General features: G+C 39.0%; 1 protein-coding gene across 1 annotated transcript in view; it reads right to left on the reverse strand.

Annotated features, from left to right (window-relative positions):
• PTPRG (protein tyrosine phosphatase receptor type G) overlaps window positions 1-19,285 on the reverse strand; it is a 702,650-nt gene that overhangs the window by 302,988 nt on the left and 380,377 nt on the right. The window contains exon 3 of the mRNA XM_081320042.1: window positions 8,345-8,524. Coding sequence (XP_081176168.1) covers window positions 8,345-8,524 — 180 coding nt within the window. The remainder of the gene's footprint in view (window positions 1-8,344; window positions 8,525-19,285) is intronic.

The following is a 19,285-nucleotide window of genomic DNA, read 5'->3' on the forward strand; positions in this document are numbered from 1 at the left end:
ATTATGTGGACATTATCTCTGGAATATAGGCATATAATTTTTTTTTAAAAAAAACTATCCATAAATTTTGAATTTTGCTTGTCAAGTCCAAATATTATTTTGTTTGTCAAAATCATAATTCTGAAATTATGTGAACATTATCTCTGGAGTATAGTCACATAATTTTTTAAAAAAACTGTCCAGAAATTTTGAATTTTGTTTGCCAAGTCTAAATAGTATTTTGTTTTGTCAAAATCATAATTCTGCCATTTTATAAAAACTTGAAAAATAATGGAACAAAAGGTTTACATAACCTCATAAATGAAAAGGAACATCAGAATAGTTCAATGCTTTTTATAAGTGTGTTTTATATACTTAAATTTTGTCATAAGCCTTAAAGCACTGAAATGAATGAATTGTAGCCCATGTGCTATGCTTTTGCTTGTTTTTAATATAATCCAAGTAAGTTTGGCCTGGTTATAATGGCAAGTTTTACTTGCTAGTAATCTAGAAAACTTATTTGATGTATAAGTCAGAATCAGAACTTGGATTCATTAACAGTGTATTTATTGTAATCATCTATCTTTATCATAGGAATTTGTAAATAAAACTAAACAATCCAATAATGGTGACATCACATGGGAGTATAAAATGATCTCTTTTTTATTTATTTGCCAATTTTTACACAATTTGGATTTGAACAATCTTCACAGAACATTAGAAATATTTTTTCGATATAGCTTTTAAATGCATTTTGTCTGTTAATATAGTTGCTGTGCTTTTTTTAAAAAAAAAAAAGAAAACCCCTATTCTTAAAAATGTTAGGGGAAAATAAAAAGGTAACCTCTCACTTTGATCAAATTTTCTATTTTTAAAACCATTTTTTCCTTTAGATTTGTCTGAGTGATTGCTTAGCCTGGGAAATGGTTCTTTATGGATAATCTGTTATTTTGAACTGCTTATTACAAAAGGCTAGCAAAATACTGTCTGCTTGAACAAGTATTGGCTATTACATTTTAATAGGTTTAAGCATTTAACAGAAATAGCTTTACTGAAGCCCATCAAGATGAAGGAATTGGATGACCTAATCTTGGGCATCTTTTTTAGTACTAAATGGAATCAGAACCTGTGAGATAGTTATCTTCCAACCTTCCACAATGTAAGTACGATACCAAAAAATAATAGAAGTTGGTGAGCTAAAATCATTAACTGGAATTATAAAGTCAATTCTGAAAAGTGAAAGGTGAACTATCTATAGTCCTAGAGCTGTATAGAGTCCCAAACAACTATTCTGGCATATTTAAAGTATCTTGGGATTTGGGCATTTTAGAGGAGGGGGACTGGTTGATTTAAGGAAGGGATGTATTAGTGTCCTATATTTTCTTTTTGCTTTTTAGCCTTCGTCTTCTCAAAAATTTAGAGCTCCACATTAGAGGGCAAAAATATGTTTTTAACTGTACGGCTCATAGCCCATTTCTGCCTTAAATACAGGTAGCCCTTGACTTACGATCGTAATTATGATCATTAAATCAAGGCACCCCTGTGACTAGAAGTAATTTTCTGGACTTTTTCACAGGAGTCATTAAGTGAACACTACGGTCATTAAGAAAACCCATTCATTTTTTGGTTTTTTTTTGTCAGAAACTGGAAAAAAGATAGCAAAACATGGTTACAGGAATGTGGAACACTATAGTGGTTTATAAAGCTGACCCACCCAAAATATGGTCACATAACCATGGGAAGAATGTAGAGCACCACCGATGATGATTGGTGGTGCTTTACAGGCTGTAAACTTTGAATAATGGTAAAACGTCTTTAAGCAAAAGCTACCTGTATGGATATTACAAGGATCCAAAAGTGTGTTCCTTCTGTTACCTCATGTAATACAATACTATTGAGATGTTAGGATAAATACATTATTTATTCTAGACAGCATGTTTCAAAACAAACTTGCAGGATTGGTGTGTAATGAAGAGAACCAGAAAGAAGCAATTCTTTGCTACAGATAAACACACTTTGCAAATAACTACACAACCAAACCAGATTTTGATGTGTCCTGTGTACAATTAAACCTTTAGGCCAGTGTTTCTCAACTTTGGCAATTTCACAGTGGCCATGCTGTCTGTGGAATTCTGGAAGTTGTAGTCCATACACCTGGAAATTGTCAAGATTGAAAAATTCTGCTCTAGGCACTTCCAAACCACAGACTGCAATCGGCAGAAGGCTTTTGCTCTATGTTGGATTGCTTAGACATTTTTATAAAAACTCTCTAAACCAAATGGGATTTTTTTTAGAATCTCAAGTCTGCATAACCTGAATCATTGAATAAGGACAATGTCCAAGGCATGACTTGACATAATCTTGTGCTTAACATAATTGTGATGTTGCAACAAAAAGGCAAGTACAATTTTAGATTACATCAACAAAAGTGATAATTTCCAAATCAGGGGAAACAATTGTGCCAATTTATCCTTCATTGGTGAGATCACCTTGGCTATTATGTTTAGTTCCATTTGTTTTCTGCATTTGTTTATTGTATTTTTTTTATTATGTTATACTATTCCATTCTTGTTCACCACCCAGAGCCTTAATTGACTGGGACGGCTTGCACATTTATAGACATATACACACACAATTTTTCAAGTACAGCAGGGTACTAGAAAGTTTTAGGGAAAAAAAAGACTGAAGGAACTTGGAACATGTTTTGCCTTGAGAAGAGAAGACTGATGGAGAACACGACAGCGCTGTTCAAATATTTGAAAGAGATGTTATGCAGAAGAAAGTCAAGATATGTTCTCTATCACTGCGGGGTGCAGGACATGGCATAATGGATTTAAGTTACAGGGAGACAAGTTTTGATTAAATGTAAAAAGAACTCCTTAACAGTAGGAGCAGCTCAACAGGAGAAGCAATTACCCAGGGATGTGGTGGGCTCAGCTTCACTAGATGTTTTTAAGTGGAGGTTAAACACTTCCCTGTCATCATTTGGGAATCCTTCACTGCCAGAGGGTTCAATGGAAGGGTTTAAATAGTGCCTTTCAACTCTATGATTATATTATTGCCTCATAATCCCCCTATTAAAATTCTACTGCACAAGATTTGATAGAAAAGTGTGACCCACTGCCTGGACAGCTACGGTTATTTCTGACTACAGCAGAAAACCGTCTGCTACGATCAGTGCTTTTTTTGTAAAAGAAAAAGGTGCCAGAACTCACACATGTCATATAACCCACCTTGCCCTCCCTACAAGGTTCCATCCAAAAAAGGTGCCGGAACTCCGTTCTGAGCGTTCTATGAGAAAAAAAGCCCTGGCTACGATTAAAAAACAAAACAAAACAACCGCAATTGTTTCTACCAACTTTAGGAGTACACATCTCCTTTCCAGATCTATTAGATCTGTTTGTTACCCATCTCGCTTCGAGGTGACTTTTTGGGTTGTGTAATTGACTGACTGAAAATAAAGCAGAGTCAGACCAATGTTTTTCAGTCTGTCTATATAGGATATGGTTTCCTTCGTGACAGGATCAATAAAGGTGCCCATCTTTATGCAGAGGGAAAAATGCAAGAATAAAGTTCCAAATTTATGGAACTCAGAAAAGAAGGTAGCAGTGAGGGCTGTAATGTTTCTTTCCCTAGGAGTAAATCTATTCAGCACAGCACGGCTTCTTGTTAATAAACATTTATGAGCTTGTTCTTAATAGTGCGATTCATACAAGGTTTCTATGAGGAATGACAGGGGGAGAAGCCTATGAAACCATAGATATAAATAATAAATTCTCTTGGGGGAACAAGCGCTACCATAATAACATCGTATGGGGAAGAAGGTATCAATACATTGGTTTTGTAAAAAAGAAAAAAAGGAGATCTTTATTGAGCCCAAAGTTTTAAATGGAATGAAGATACATGAGTGTTGCACAATTGAGAGATAGAGGGAAAGAAAGTGGATAAAAGGACCTAACATGACTGGGTGACATTTGAGACTGGAAAATAAATAGGACAGTCTTTTCAAGTGATTCAACTAAATAAGTAATATTTTTTCCAAAAGTCTTCTGATGACACAAATGGATTTCCCTTCCTCCAGTTCCCTTTTAGATTCCACATGGTGAAAGCAGACAACAAAGGGGTTATAGGCATTTACAAGTGACATTTCCAGAATTGAAGGTATGGGAAGCGAGCGGGAGAGAGAGAGTGAGAGAGAGAGTGAGAGAGAAAGAGAGAGAGAGAGAGAGAGAGAGAGAGAGAGAAGGAGAGGGAGAGACAGAATCATGTTTAGAGGCTGCATATCTCTCTATATATCTAATTTGAACATATAAATAGATGACAAGGTTTGCCATCTGTATACCCAAGCTAATGCTATGTTTAATGACTTCATGAATTTATAGTATTCAAATTTATAAGATGTGCAGTACGGCACAGCCTGTGTCTGGGAAGGCTCACTGAGGTAATGCCAGGTGTACAGGAAGGGCATTTCACTGATGAGTTAGTTTCCTACCTTTCTTACTTTGTGCATGGTTATAAAAGCTTTACAAAGCATTGCCTTGGCATGGATAGACCATGACAGAATACCACATACGTACTTATTGCCCATCACAGAGAACACTGAATGCTTGCTCCTGAAAATATTTACCATTAATAAAACTTGTGATGCTGACGCTAGCTTTCAGTGCCTCTGAAAACTGAAATTTTCTGGAAAACTCTTGGGGAAACTGACTCCGCAGGGCAATTAAATTTGGACAATAAACACCTTCACAATACCATTTCCCTTCTCGCATGATTTTGTCTGAAATACAGGCAACCATGTAGGGGCGCAACAAGTGCATTTTGAGACAATAGATGCAATGTATTTATTTATTAAGACATACGCAAAGTTATCATGACTTACTACTGGATGGCTACAAACTTTTTCTGAGGGGGAAACAGGTATCTCATTTTCAGCCATAGATTTACTTATGCAAAGTACCAAAAAAATTGTTGTTCAGTCGCTAAATTGTGTCCAAGTCTTCAAAATCCCATGGATTATAGCACACCAGGCCCCTGTCCTCCAGTGTGCTGTTGTTCAGTCAGAAGAAATATACATGAATAACTACCAAAGATTTGGAAAATATGCACTAGAATGATAACAATGCAACCATTATCTGAACCCATGACATTAATTGCTATTTTTATTTAATACAATTATATTTCAACACTACAAAATTTTTTAAATATGTAAGTCCTAGAATTCTTAGCCTTTAGAGCAGACATGTCAAACTTGCGACGTCACGTAACGTCGCGCAACGTATCGGGACAGTTTTGCCATTGCTGCCAATGGGGTGGGCGTGGCTTCCAGATGACGGCATCCGGCCCATGGGCGGGCAGTTTGACACCCCTGCTTTAGAGAAACTCACAAAACATCTGTTCTTTTAAGCTTACTTCTTTATTGCATTTAACACTACCCACTGTAGTGGAATGAAATAAAAGGTAAAGTTAATGACCTGCACTATATATCCTTACCTTTTAAACACATGATTTACAACTTACATAACTTCTGAAAGATGTGTTTGAGTACTAAATGTTTATACTGCAACCTGCCTTCTCAAAAGAAATTCCCGACTCACTTCAGTGAAACTTATCTTCCACACAACCTACCCGATGTTAAAATTAAGATCAATGTTGACATTCATAAAATTCAATGGGGCTTACTTATGAATTCATACCATAAGCTGCAAAGTATGTTTTTGATTGATACCAGGGTATCCTCTATATTTGTCAATGAAAATGTGCATCTTCTATTGTTTTAGTTTTAACACTACAAAAATAGCCTTAAGATCTGTGAAAAGTAAACAAAGCTGGTACTGAGGGCTGCAGAACTTATGTTTTTCTTTTCCAAATAATATTTTGGGGGACCAAGTATATTTATGAAAAGTATGCTATCTATAGGATATTAATAGTAGCATCTAGAAATAAATTACTACATAAACGTAGTCTTTACAAAAACATGGCATATGGACAAATAAAAATGCCAGTTTATTAAGAAGAAGTTGTTGCTTATGTTCCTCTTGAATTTTTATTAATCCTTAAAGGATTCTTCTCATAAACAGTTCCTTTTCAGAATTCCAGACCCTGGTTAATAAATGAACTATAATTTATTTTACAGCATAAGCTTGTTAACATAGTTAGAGCTTTTTCTTGCTTTACATATTTGGATATAGATTTCCACAATGAGTCCCAGGATAATACACCAATATTAAAAAGCTTATAAAAGCATTATTACAATATGGGGGGAATGGTGTTTGTGTGTGTGTATTCTGATCTGTGTAAACCACAGAGTCACTCGTGGGAGATGGGCAGCTACATAAATCATATAAATAATGAGTAAAATAACACAGAGATTGGGCTCGGTGCAAGCAGCCGTCAGTTAATAACGGTTAATGTCATGCCCAAGCCCAGAGACGAAATTATAAGATCCAGTCGAGTCCAATTGCTTGTTAGCTTTCACCTAATGGGCAGAATCTTGACAAACTAACGCTATAACTTTCTAACCCAGAGGTTCCCCAACCTTTTGGGCACCAGGGACCAGTTCCATGGGGAGAGGTTTTTCCGCAGACCAGAGGGTGCATGGTTTTTTGTGTTGCCTGCATCCGGCGGATGGGGCTTTGCTTGTTTGTGTGGACCTGTTGCTGGCATGCCACGGACCGGTACTGGTCCACGGACTAGGGGTTGGGGACCCCTGTTCTAACCTACTAGATATATCCTGGGAGATTCTAGGTCAGTGATGGTGAATCTTTGGGGCTTGTCATGTCAAGAATTCAGAACATGCCTTCCTTGATTCTGCTGGCATCTCTCTCTCTCTCTCTCTCTCTCTCTCTCTCTCTCTCTCTCTCTCTCTCTCTCCCTCCCTCCCTCCCTCCCTCCCTCTCTCTCTCTCATACACACACACACACACACACAAACACACACAGAGAGAGAGAGAGAGAGAGAGAGAGAGAGAGAGAGAGAGAGAGAGAGAGAGAGAGAGAGAGAGAGAGAGAGAGAGAGAGAGAGAGTGAGTCACATGGCACTTTCTCTCCAGACTTTCTCTCCTCTGGACCCTCTGGAAGTCATGCAAGAGGGCCCTGCTCTCCTGCAGTCTCTGGAGCCTTTGAAAATTTCTACTGTGAAGGGAAAGTATCCTTCCTTGGATACTTCATATTGCTCTAGCACAGTGTTTTGTTTTGTTTTGTTTTAAAAAAGCGCTCTGAGAACCCCTGCAAATCCCCTCAAGGTCCACCTCTCAGAGATTAGTGAAATCAAAATGATTGGCTAGATATTGAAGATATTGGAAAAAAAGTGTAAAACAATGCCACTCCTCTCATTATAGTTTTTATTTGGTAAAAAAATAAAGTTGTCTTCTTGAAAAGTATTTTATTTATAAGTACAGGATACCCAATGGGTATCACATTGTTATTTTCACATGTCAATAAATAAATAATGTATCATTTTTCATTTCTAATAAGGTAAATAAATATAGCCCATACAAAAAAAAAAGCTGTTTTGGGATCCTTCATATTTTTTTTAAAAAATAGGAAAGGGTCCCAAGATTGAAAAGTATAAGGATCTCTGGTCCAGCAGAATTTGTTTTAGCCTCTAGATGGCAATATAGAGCAACCACCCAGCCAGTTGGACAAGCCATAGGATACCTTAAAGTACAACAGAAGAGATAGATAGATAGATAGATAGATAGATAGATAGATAGATAGATAGATAGATAGATAGATAGATAGATAGATAGATAGATAAACATTTATTGTCATTTTTTACTGTGGGTACAACGGCACACATTAAAAATGAAATTTAGTTGCTTGCTCTCAAAGTGTACACATACATAACACACATTTAAACATATTATATACAACATATACACAACATATGTATAGACCTACACCCTTACATATAAGTAATATATAAATATTAATCACTGTCCGTCTTGAATACATAATGGAAGGAGGAAGCTTTAGAGTTCACAAGGTTAATACTGTCTGAAACAAAAGATAAAATACAAGTGCAAAAGGGACACCACCTTGTTCAATGATAAAGCTGCCTTCCCTAGTGCAGTTGGCCATCAAACCTTTCTAAAACACGATCTACATAAAGCTCATTTAACCATCCACTGCATAGGGAAATTCATCTATGGAAGGAATTTCAGTACTATCTACAGAAACTGAATCCAATGCATGAGTATAGTGTATAGCATTGGGGTGGTGCTCAGGGCTTACTACCACCACCTTCCAAACTTTCCTTGAACATTTTTCATTGTGTCAGTGGCTGCCAGAAGCAGGCTAGAAGTAATGACAAATGGAAAGCAATCAAGCCCAGCAAATGAACAGTCAAACAGAGCAATCCTTACCAGTTTTCCCAGTATTTTTCATCCAAGTCTTGTTAGAAGATTCATTATCGAAGCCAACCAGGCGTATTTCCTGATATTCTGCCCCAATGTGTGCCTGGTGATCTATGATATCGATTGGGGACTGGTGAGTTCTCCCACAATCCGCATTTGAAGTAACCCAATGCTCAGGACCATATGCCCCTGGTTCCAAAGAGATAAAAATAATTCAGTTATTATTATTTTATTTATATCCTGCTATCATCATCATCATCATCATCATCATCATCATTATTTTACAAACAACTCAAAGTGGCGAACATGTCTATTACTACTCTTTCCTTCTATTTCCTGTACAACAACTTCCCTGTGAAATGAGTTGGGCTGAGAGTAAGAGTGACTGGACCAAGATCACCCAGCTGGCTTTCATTGCTAAGATGGGACTAGAACTCACAGTCTCCTAATCACTAGACCAGACTGGATCTGTACAATTGGCTTGTATAGGTTTTTTTTAAAATGAACTATAACAGGGGTAGGCAACCTTGGCTCTTTTAGGACTCGTGGACTTCAACGAGTGATTCAGGAATTCTGGGAGTTGAAGTCCATGAGTCCTAAAAGAGCCAAGGTTGCCTACCCCTGAACTATAATATTTGTAGCAATGATTCAACCAATAAAGAGACCAACCTGAATTACAAAATGGCGACTTTAATCTGAATTGCATTCTTGGCATAAGTCATTACAATATTTGTAAAGAATGAGCCTCTTCTTTTTTAACTGCTTTTTTTACTGCGAGGACAATTCTCCCATCCCTTTTTTACAGTATACAACTATTGTGCGTGATATTCAGAATACAATGCCAAATATCTTCCAAGTGAAAAAGAGTTAACAGCAAAATTAGCATACAGTTTCAAACTATGGGGAGGCATTAATTTATACCTAACCCATTTTTGAAGAAGCAAATATTTATTAGCTGGGATAATTTAATATTCTATGGAATCTCTAAACAAGGTAGTAATTTGTAAAGGAATCTTTTTATTCACTGCATGCCACCACAGCGTTTAGAGCTGACTAGCTCCTTGCCCATGAAAGCTCAAATGTAGTTTTAATTGAAACTGATCTTCCACTACAGATTTCAAATTAATCCTTTTTTTCTAAGTGTCTCATGCTCCAAATACCATTGCCTAGAAAGGGAAAAAAAGATATCATAAGCCATTAGTGGAAGAAGCAGAGCACTTTTTCTAGCTTGTGGGATATTGATTATCCATTCGCTGTATCCAAGCTCAATTGCCACTCTACTTTTTTTAAAAAAATAAATAAAAAAATCCCTTCCATAACAGACATTTTATGAGTTCTGTTTCCAGTCATTTTTTATTTCCATTTGGCTGGGCAATTGATTTTTAAAAATTAATATGAATATTCAATTATGTTACTTATATCATTTCAAATCATTTTAAAAAAAAAATTGTACTTTTTAACAACTGATTTTTTTATATAAAAAGTATAAAGCACTGAAGGATCGCAATATCACAAAAAGAAAAAACATCCATATTTATTTCAGCTCCTTTTAGTATTGCTGTCACCATCAAGTGGAACCGAGATTATGCCTACTCAAAACTATTGACAAATATCGTAGAAATAACACTATTTTTTCTCCTACTACAAGCCACCTTGTTCAGCAACCTTCTCCATGAGCCTTGGGGGGAGGGAGGAAACATAATTTTGAATCTCCGTTTGGTTATATAGGCAAAAGGCTATAGAATCCTTCCTTAAACACAGATAGCGTATGACCAGACCCAAATTCAGAATTTAGACTACTGTTAAAAATATCCTTTCCAAACTATGACCTATGTCAGACTGAAAGATTGAGGGCAAGAGAAGAAGGGGACGACAGAGAATGAGGTGGCTGGATGGAGTCACTGAAGCAGTGGGCGTGAGCTTAAATGGACTCCAGAAGACGGTAGAGGACAGCAAGGCCTGGAGGAATGTTGTCCATGGGGTCACGATGGGTCAGACACGACTTCGTAACTAACAACAACAACAACATGTAAGACTTCCAGAGAGATCAATACAACCATGGATAGAATCTATATTTTTAATTCATTCATTGTAGGACAGCAACAGCCATTCTTCAGCTCACGTGATTAGACCGCTGGACTAACCATTAACAAGCCTGCGTTCAAGACCCAAGTTCGACTGCATGATGGGGTGAGCTCCCATTACTTGCTCCAGGCTGCTGACGTAGCTGTTTGAAAGTGTGCATCCATGAGTAGATAGGTAGATAAGATAGGTACTACTTCAATGGGAAAATTTACAGGGACATGAAAGGAGCCCTCAACCAGGCATTCACCGGGCAATGTCATCAGCTGATGCTTTCACAACCCAGAAGCGCCTCGTCAAGGTGCTTCCGACTTGAATGTAGTAGTAGCCCCTCAATTTTTTTTTGTAGACCTCTCAATTCAATGACTGGTTTTCAGCAATACAATTGCCCAAATTTGGTGGTGAAATTTCCCATTTTGACAGTGGAAGGTACAAACGTTGCACCGGAAAATGTAATATTTAAAAGACAGTTAAAGCACGGAAAATTTAAGGTAAACTTCCCCACCAAGGTCAGGAAACAAAAGATAAATCTAGTTGGCTCTCTCAGTTTACACCATAATTCTCTCCAACACAGCCCTCAGCCTTTCAAGCCTTAAATAAAATAAATTATAAATAAATAATCATTCAGTGTTTGGGGAGACGTTGGAGAAGAAACGCTAGAAGAGAACAGTGTGTTCTCCAGAGAAGAAGAGAAGAGCCAGTGATTGGGAAGAAAAGGCAACAAGAAAATGGAAAGTTTCTTTGTGGAATCCACTGATGAAATCTGCAGTACCTACACATCCTTCTAAATCTTGGATGCGATCTGAATAAATAAAAAAGTAACATTACTAGTCCTTTAAAAAAAGAAACTTAGAGAAAATATGCAGATACTATTTTCCCTGATGCTTCGTACAGTCAAAAGCGAAATAAAATTTGCATATAGAACAAAATGCAAGAATAATCATACCTCTGAAACAAGACACTATGAAAACTGTTTACAGAGTCGTGGCAACGTAACATAAGAATGATGGTAAGTGTCTGTAGAGCCTTTGTCAGACCTTATGAAACACAGAGAATAACTCATCTACATCTCAGAGTTCAATATCCCTGCTCCATTATATTGCCTCCGCCGCCGTGTGCAAAAAAAAAAAGGTTCAATCAATCATTCAATTTCAACTTCTCATAGGAAAAAAAGATCTCGCAAAGTTGGCATTGATTGATTGAACTTTTTAGTCCCACCCAGTCTGCCGTTACCGCCATAGCCACGCCCATCCAGTGGGCCACGCCCATCCAATGGGCCATGTCCACCCGGCACCCGACGATACATAAGTGGGTTTTGGGTTGCAGTTTGGGCACTCAGTCTCTAAAAGGTTCGCCATCTTTAGGAAGCAATAACTATCTGCAGTGGAAATCCTTTTCTATCTACAGAGGTTCTCTTCATTGATTCTTAATTGACTGGAGAAATTTTCAGGGAGAAGATAATCTTACTACGGACAGCTGCTTTCTGCAGATAAAAGGCAATGCACAGGTTAACATACATCCACATGGATAGATAGTCCCTGCTTTCATAATATCTAGTGAGAGTTTTTGATATAAAGTACTGATGGTCAATGCAGTGGAAATTTGCATAATGGACTCATCCAGTTCAGAAAGAAGGGGTAAATTTTTTACAACTGAAATTCATTGAACTGTCAGCTATGTACAATTTTAGAACTCCTGAGGTTCATTTTTTCAGGTATTTCTGTTAGATTTTAAGATCTATATTCTACTTTGTAATCTGGTAAGAGGGCTTGTCCTGTCAAAGTATAACAATCAGGGCTTTTTTTCTCATAGAACACCTGGAACGGAGTTCCGGCACCTTTTTTGGATGGAACCTTGTAGGGTAGGCAAGGTGGGTTGTATGACGTGTGAGTTCCGGCACCTTTTTCTTTTACAAAAAAAGCACTGATAACAATAAACACTTTTAAAAAAAATTGTGCAAAGCCATCATGTGGGATGCAGAATGCTTAACGTTGGAGCCAAAAAAACAAAACAAAAAACAAAACACAAAACCCAAGAAGGTGAGAAATGTAATGACCTATTTCAAACTACTCCTCCTCCTCCTTCCTCCTCCTCCTTGCTACTCCCCCTTCCTTCTCCTTTTAATTCCCTCACCCTTCCTTTGTAGAAAATAAACAGTCTGCTTCATATAAAAAAGTGGGAATATTATTTAGGGCTACAATTCAAATGTTGGTGTTTATCCTTCCTTTAACGAAAAAATCTTTTTAACAGCACTTTTAATAATAGCCCCTTTATTGCGTAAGCCATCTTTAAATAGAAGCCAAAAATTAGCTTATTTTGCTACTTGCAATTGTACATCCCAAATAATGACTTCACCTCACTAATGGAATCCATTAAAAATAATGAATTCCATTTAAATCTAATTAAACTTAATATAAACTTTCACAATTTTTTGGTGCAACAGTTAAAAATATTTTACAGAGCGCCTATAGATTAGAAGTACAATTTTTAAAAAGAGATATTTACACCCAGGCACTTGACTTTTCTTTGTCTCCATTAGCTTTCCAATTACTGTTTTCGTTGTTTTTCTAAAAAAAAATGTCCTGCACATATATTTTTTAACACAATAGCAACTGTTAATTCCCAAGTATCTATGCATCTTTCATTTCTTGCGTGTTTTTAATATGTTTTTAATTGCCAGAGAAGGTGTCTTGGAAAATATATTTATTCTTTGCATGCCTCCTATTATACATGCAATATTTTAGCCAGCTTTTCATTAAAAGCAGTCCTTCTGAGTAGCACGGTTTTCTGATGACAATTCTTCTTACTTTTATGCTGATTTAAGTGAAATAGCAAACCAGAAAGAGCTTCAATTTTCAGCTCTTTATGACAGTCGCATTGGCAGAGTAACCCTATCATTTTATACTAACCAATGTCATTAAAGAGCAATTATGGCAAACACATATTATGAGCAGCCGAAACCAGGAAGAATCGGGCCTGAGGATGGATAATACGGATCAGTGTGTTATAAAATGAGATAATGAAGCTACTAGTTATACTAACACTGCTGTATCTTTAATTCAGGACATTCTGCACTTAACTAGGCATTCTAGCAAGGTTTTCTCTTACTAGAAGACAACTTTAATGTCCCTTTACTAATGTGCCCTTACTAACTATAGATTGCCAGAAGATGGCACAGTAGCAAATGTCAGTCCTTTCCTATTCTACACATAGTACACAGTCACATTTTGTAGTTTTGATATGTCACACAAATATCTCTCTGTAGACTTCCAGAAGCCTCTACCGAAGAACCAGGAGTTGGTACGTTTACGTGTACCACCTTAGCAGAAAAGAGAGTAAGACTACGGGTTTGCATTCATACAACTCTACTAACATGGTCTATCTAATCATTTTGCCTGATAACATGGGAGAGACACTTCATCTGGGCCACAGAGATAATCTTCTTCTCTGACGCACCATAAGATGCCTCAGCATAATGACACATAATTACTGAAAACTTCCTGAAAGAACGTCATTTTTAATCCATTTAAACTGCTGTACGTTCATACATATGGCCTCCAGAGTCACTTTTGGTGAGATGGGTGGCTATACAAATTTGATTATAAAATGTCTATATGCAAATGTTTATAACTACTCAATGCAATGCTGAGGAGGACAAAATTAAATTCTCAGGGACAACATTATTATTTTTAACAACAACAATAATAAAGTTGGAAGGAACCTTGGAGGTCATCTAGTCCAACCCCTTGCTCAGGCAGGAAACCCTATACCATTTCAGACAAATGGCTGTCCAGTCTCTTCTTGAAAACATCCAGTGTTGGAGCATTCACAGCTTCTGGAGGCAGGTTGTTCTACTGATTAATTGTTCTAACTGTCAGGACGTTTCTCCTTAGTTCTAGGTTGCTTCTCTCCTTGATTAGTTTCCATCCATTGCTTCTTGTCCTGCTTTCAGGTGCTTTGGAGAATAGCTTGACTCCCTCTTCTTTGTGGCAGCCCCTGAGATATTGGAACACTACTATCATGTCACCCCTAGTCCTTCTCTTCATTAAACTAGACATTCCCAATTCCAGCAACTGTTCCTTATATGTTTTAGCCTCCAGTCCCCTAATCATCTTTGTTGCTCTTCTCTGTACTCTTTCTTTCTTAAATTGTAATCTCAATTTAAGTAGCTTTTAAACCTATTGTTAAATGAGCCACAAATGACAACCTACAGTTTTGTAATCAATTGCCATTTAAACCAGGATTTTAAGAAATTGTATGTGTTTTAAAAAAGCTAAATAAATATATTCCTATTGGCAAAAGAAGAATGGGATGGACTATGCCTTGTTCAGAAATTTACCCCCAGACAGAGAGATGTTATCATTTAAGATGTCACCCAATGTAGTGATTGTTCTCTTTTATTCATTTGTGGCAAAATTCAAGAACCAAAGGCTGTAACCTCTTACCATATAAAAGGCTTGTGTTTTTAATATCAATTCCACCAATGAATAATTCATAAATAATACCACTAATTGCCATGAATGAATAAGAGAGAACAGAAACGGAGTGTAGTATTCTGATTAATAAGATCCTTCTGCCCATCTAACTGTCTCTTTTCCAGTAAAGATATGTCTTCTCTTTGGTAATCATTTTTTGCATCCCATATTCAAAAACAATTCTTTTCATTTTTGTTTTTGTGACTGGAGTTATAGAAATATTCCCTAAAGTGGAAAACAAACCATTTCTTTTGTTCTTAAAGCACAGCGCTCTGAGTATCTGAACAAAGCTATGAAAAAGGTATTCTCAACGTATTTATGATGATTTAGTCTGAGTCATCCATAATTCATTTTATTCAAATTTGTACTACTGTTATTAAATTTCAATTAAATTAAATAACTCGACATTATCCTAAAGAGTTATCACATGGCATCAGTACTGGAAAAATAATGCATTAAGAGACAAGGTGTGCAAAATGGCTGAAATGAACAATCCATCAGCGTTTTAGAAATAATTTATTTAAGTCAACTCCTGATAATTCAACACTTAGAAATTCAAATAAAAAAGGATATGTGCTATTTACAAGGGCGGAGAAGCTTCAACTCTTGAAGGACACTGAGTTGCAAATAATAGGGAAGGACACCTGCCTCACTATCCTTCTTTACTTCCCCCACTTCATTCCAGTATTCTGCCCCATTTGCTCAAAATATGTGGGAAGTTCTACCACATTACACAGATCATTGCAATGAGCAAAAACTTTAAGGAATTCCCAACCTCTCAATGCCCAGACACAAGACCTCCAAAATGAAACAGCTTCTTCTGGCATCATTCCTTGACAGAAACAATGAAAGATGAACACAACTGGCCCAGCTACCACCTCAAAGTAGTGGTGCTTCACTCAGAAGCCAGATATGAATATAATCCTCACTTTCTTAATGGGAAATAACAAAGAGATACAGAAACTTCAGCTTCAAGAATAGCTCAGACAGAAATTGATCTTCTGTCCTTTTTTGGCTTCGTGGAGGACTTTATTGAAGAAGCTGTGCAGAGAAGAGCAACAAAATAAAGGGTCTGGAGGCTAAACTGTACAATGAATGTCTAAGCCTTAGATACGTTTAACCTAAGAAAGAGAGGGCTTAGGGTGACATGATAGCTGTCCTTCAATATTTGAAGAGTTGTCACAGAGGAGTCAATTTGGAAACTACTCAAAGAGAGAAACAACCTAGAACTAAAGAAAAATTTCCTTACAGTGAAAACAAGTACTCAATGGAAAAGCTTCCTCCTGGAGTTGTGTGCGCTCCATTGCTAGAAATTTTCAAGAAAAGTTTGGACAGCCATTTGCCTGGGATTCCTGCCTTGGGTAGCGGGTAGAAGACCTCCAAGGTCCCTTCCGGGCCTATGATTCTCTTATTGTATAAGGAGATCCAACTGGCCATATTTACCTTGTACAGAAGTTATTGAGATAAAGATGGCTTATAATTTACATTTTATGGCTTAGCATAAAGTCTTAATCTATATATTCAAGGCTTAATCAATAACCCTGGATGTGCATCTTTGAAGTGAGTATGCAAATTATTCTGTATTTATTTGACTCTTCAAAGAATGTTATCAGAAAAGATAGACTGTCGATGTTCTCTGTTGGCAATGTAAGAAATGTGAAAATATAGTAACTCATATGATTAGATCACGTCTGCTTTTGACTTCTTTTTAGAAGAATATTGTAACATCTAGAAATAGATCTATGGCACAGACTATCAAGTTAAGATGTCAATGCTATTTTGAATTATATTCCAAAATTGTACAAGCTGACTGTTTGAATAATATTGGTTATAATCAAGCATAAGGAATAGCCAAGAGAATTATACTGATACTGGAAAAATACTATTGTCTTAAATATCAAAGACTCCATTCAAGCAACATATAATTTATCAGTTTTTGAAAAGGCTTTCTTTTTCTTTTCTTTTTTTTAAATGACACAATACATTTAGTTTTGACATAGGTTTCATAATATTTTACAAGTATAGACAATTTTAAAGTGTAATTTGATACATTATCAAATGATGAAATGGATATATATTTAAAAGATTTATCATCAATATAGTGTGTTAATTTTCAGGGCTTTTTATTTCGATTTTATTTTTTCACTTTTTATTTACTTTGCTATTACAATTTCAAAACCAATACATTTGTTGGATATTACTGTTTTTGTTTTAATCAGTATTTTACAGTATATTGTTTGTTTGCTTTTCTTTTTAAAAAATTGCTATTGTTTTTGTAATATGATGTGCAAATCCATCCACTACATAATAAAACTATAAATTTAGTCACCAAATAGAACACGTTTCTTAATATTAGGATTTTTTTTTTGAGAAACAGGTTGAAAAGAGCAGCAGTACTGTAAATAACTATAAGACGGCAGAAAACGATATTGAAAATGCTAACACTTTGCTGCCATCTAGGTCACGTGGACACTTACCTCCAATATTTTGCAGCCCCTTTTAGATCAGGGGTCTTCAAACTTGGCCCTTTTATAACTTGTGGACTTCGTCCCTGGCTGAGGAATTCTGGGAGTTGAAGTCCACAAGTCATAAACGGGCCAAGTTTGAAGAACTGTGTTTTAGCTGAACATCTGGAGGACTTCAACCTGTGTAACCTCCCTGACTTAAATGCGTTCACCGGAAACTCTGCAGAAGAACAGTACTTCCATTTACCGTATATACTTGAGTATAAGCCGAATTTTTCAGCCCACTTTTTGGGCTGAAAAATTCCACTTCGGCTTATACTCCAGTCAACAAAAAAACTTACCGAGGACTTGTGCGCGGCCGAGGCTTTGGTGCTTCCGGGATCGCGCGCACCTCTCCCAAGCCACCGCCGTCCGAGACCTGCCGAAGTTTGGGGAGGTTTGGGGAGGTGCGCGCGCACCTCCCCAAACCTCCCCAAACGTCGGCAGGTCTCCGTTCCTCCGCGCCCTGCCTGCCTGCTTCTTTCCGCAGCGGAAAGAAGCAGGCAGGCAGGGCGCGGAGGAACGGAGACCTGCCGACGTTTGGGGAGGTTTGGGCGCCTCCCCAAACCTCCCCAAACGTCGGCAGGTCTCCGTTCCTCCTGCCGACGTTTGGGGAGGTTTGGGCGCCTCCCCAAACCTCCCCAAACGTCGGCAGGTCTCCGTTCCTCCTGCCGACGTTTGGGGAGGTTTGGGCGCCTCCCCAAACGTCCCCAGGTCTCCGTTCCTCCGCGCAGACCTGCCGACGTTTGGGGAGGTTTGGGCGCCTCCCCAAACCTCCCCAAACGTCGGCAGGTCTCCGTTCCTCCTGCCGACGTTTGGGGAGGTTTGGGCGCCTCCCCAAACCTCCCCAGGTCTCCGTTCCTCCGCGCAGACCTGCCGACGTTTGGGGAGGTTTGGGCGCCTCCCCAAACCTCCCCAAACGTCGGCAGGTCTCCGTTCCTCCTGCCGACGTTTGGGGAGGTTTGGGCGCCTCCCCAAACCTCCCCAGGTCTCCGTTCCTCCGCGCAGACCTGCCGACGTTTGGGGAGGTTTGGGCGCCTCCCCAAACCTCCCCAAACGTCGGCAGGTCTCCGTTCCTCCTGCCGACGTTTGGGGAGGTTTGGGCGCCTCCCCAAACCTCCCCAGGTCTCCGTTCCTCCGCGCAGACCTGCCGACGTTTGGGGAGGTTTGGGCGCCTCCCCAAACCTCCCCAAACGTCGGCAGGTCTCCGTTCCTCCTGCCGACGTTTGGGGAGGTTTGGGCGCCTCCCCAAACCTCCCCAGGTCTCCGTTCCTCCACGCAGACCTGCCGACGTTTGGGGAGGTTTGGGGAGGCGCCCAAACCTCCCCAAACGTCGGCAGGAGGAACGGAGACCTGCCGACGTTTGGGGAGGTTTGGGGAGGCGCCCAAACCTCCCCAAACGTCGGCAGGTCTGCGCGGAGGAACGGAGACCTGGGGAGGTTTGGGGAGGCGCCCAAACCTCCCCAAACGTCGGCAGGAGGAACGGAGACCTGGGGAGGTTTGGGGAGGCGCCCAAACCTCCCCAAACGTCGGCAGGAGGAACGGAGACCTGCCGACGTTTGGGGAGGTTTGGGGAGGCGCCCAAACCTCCCCAAACGTCGGCAGGTCTGCGCGGAGGAACGGAGACCTGCCGACGTTTGGGGAGGTTTGGGGAGGCGCCCAAACCTCCCCAAACGTCGGCAGGTCTCCGTTCCTCCGCGCCCTGCCTGCCTGCTTCTTTCCGCAGCGGAAAGAAGCAGGCAGGCAGGGCGCGGAGGTCCGGAGACCTGCCGACGTTTGGGGAGGTTTGGGCGCCTCCCCAAACCTCCCCAAACGTCGGCAGGTCTCCGGACGGCGGTGGCTTGGGAGAGGTGCGCGCGATCCTGGAAGCACCGAAGCCTCGGCCGCGC

Source organism: Vipera berus (assembly GCF_964194415.1).
Source record: "Vipera berus genome assembly, chromosome: 2".
Classification (NCBI taxonomy): Eukaryota; Metazoa; Chordata; class Lepidosauria; order Squamata; family Viperidae; genus Vipera; species Vipera berus.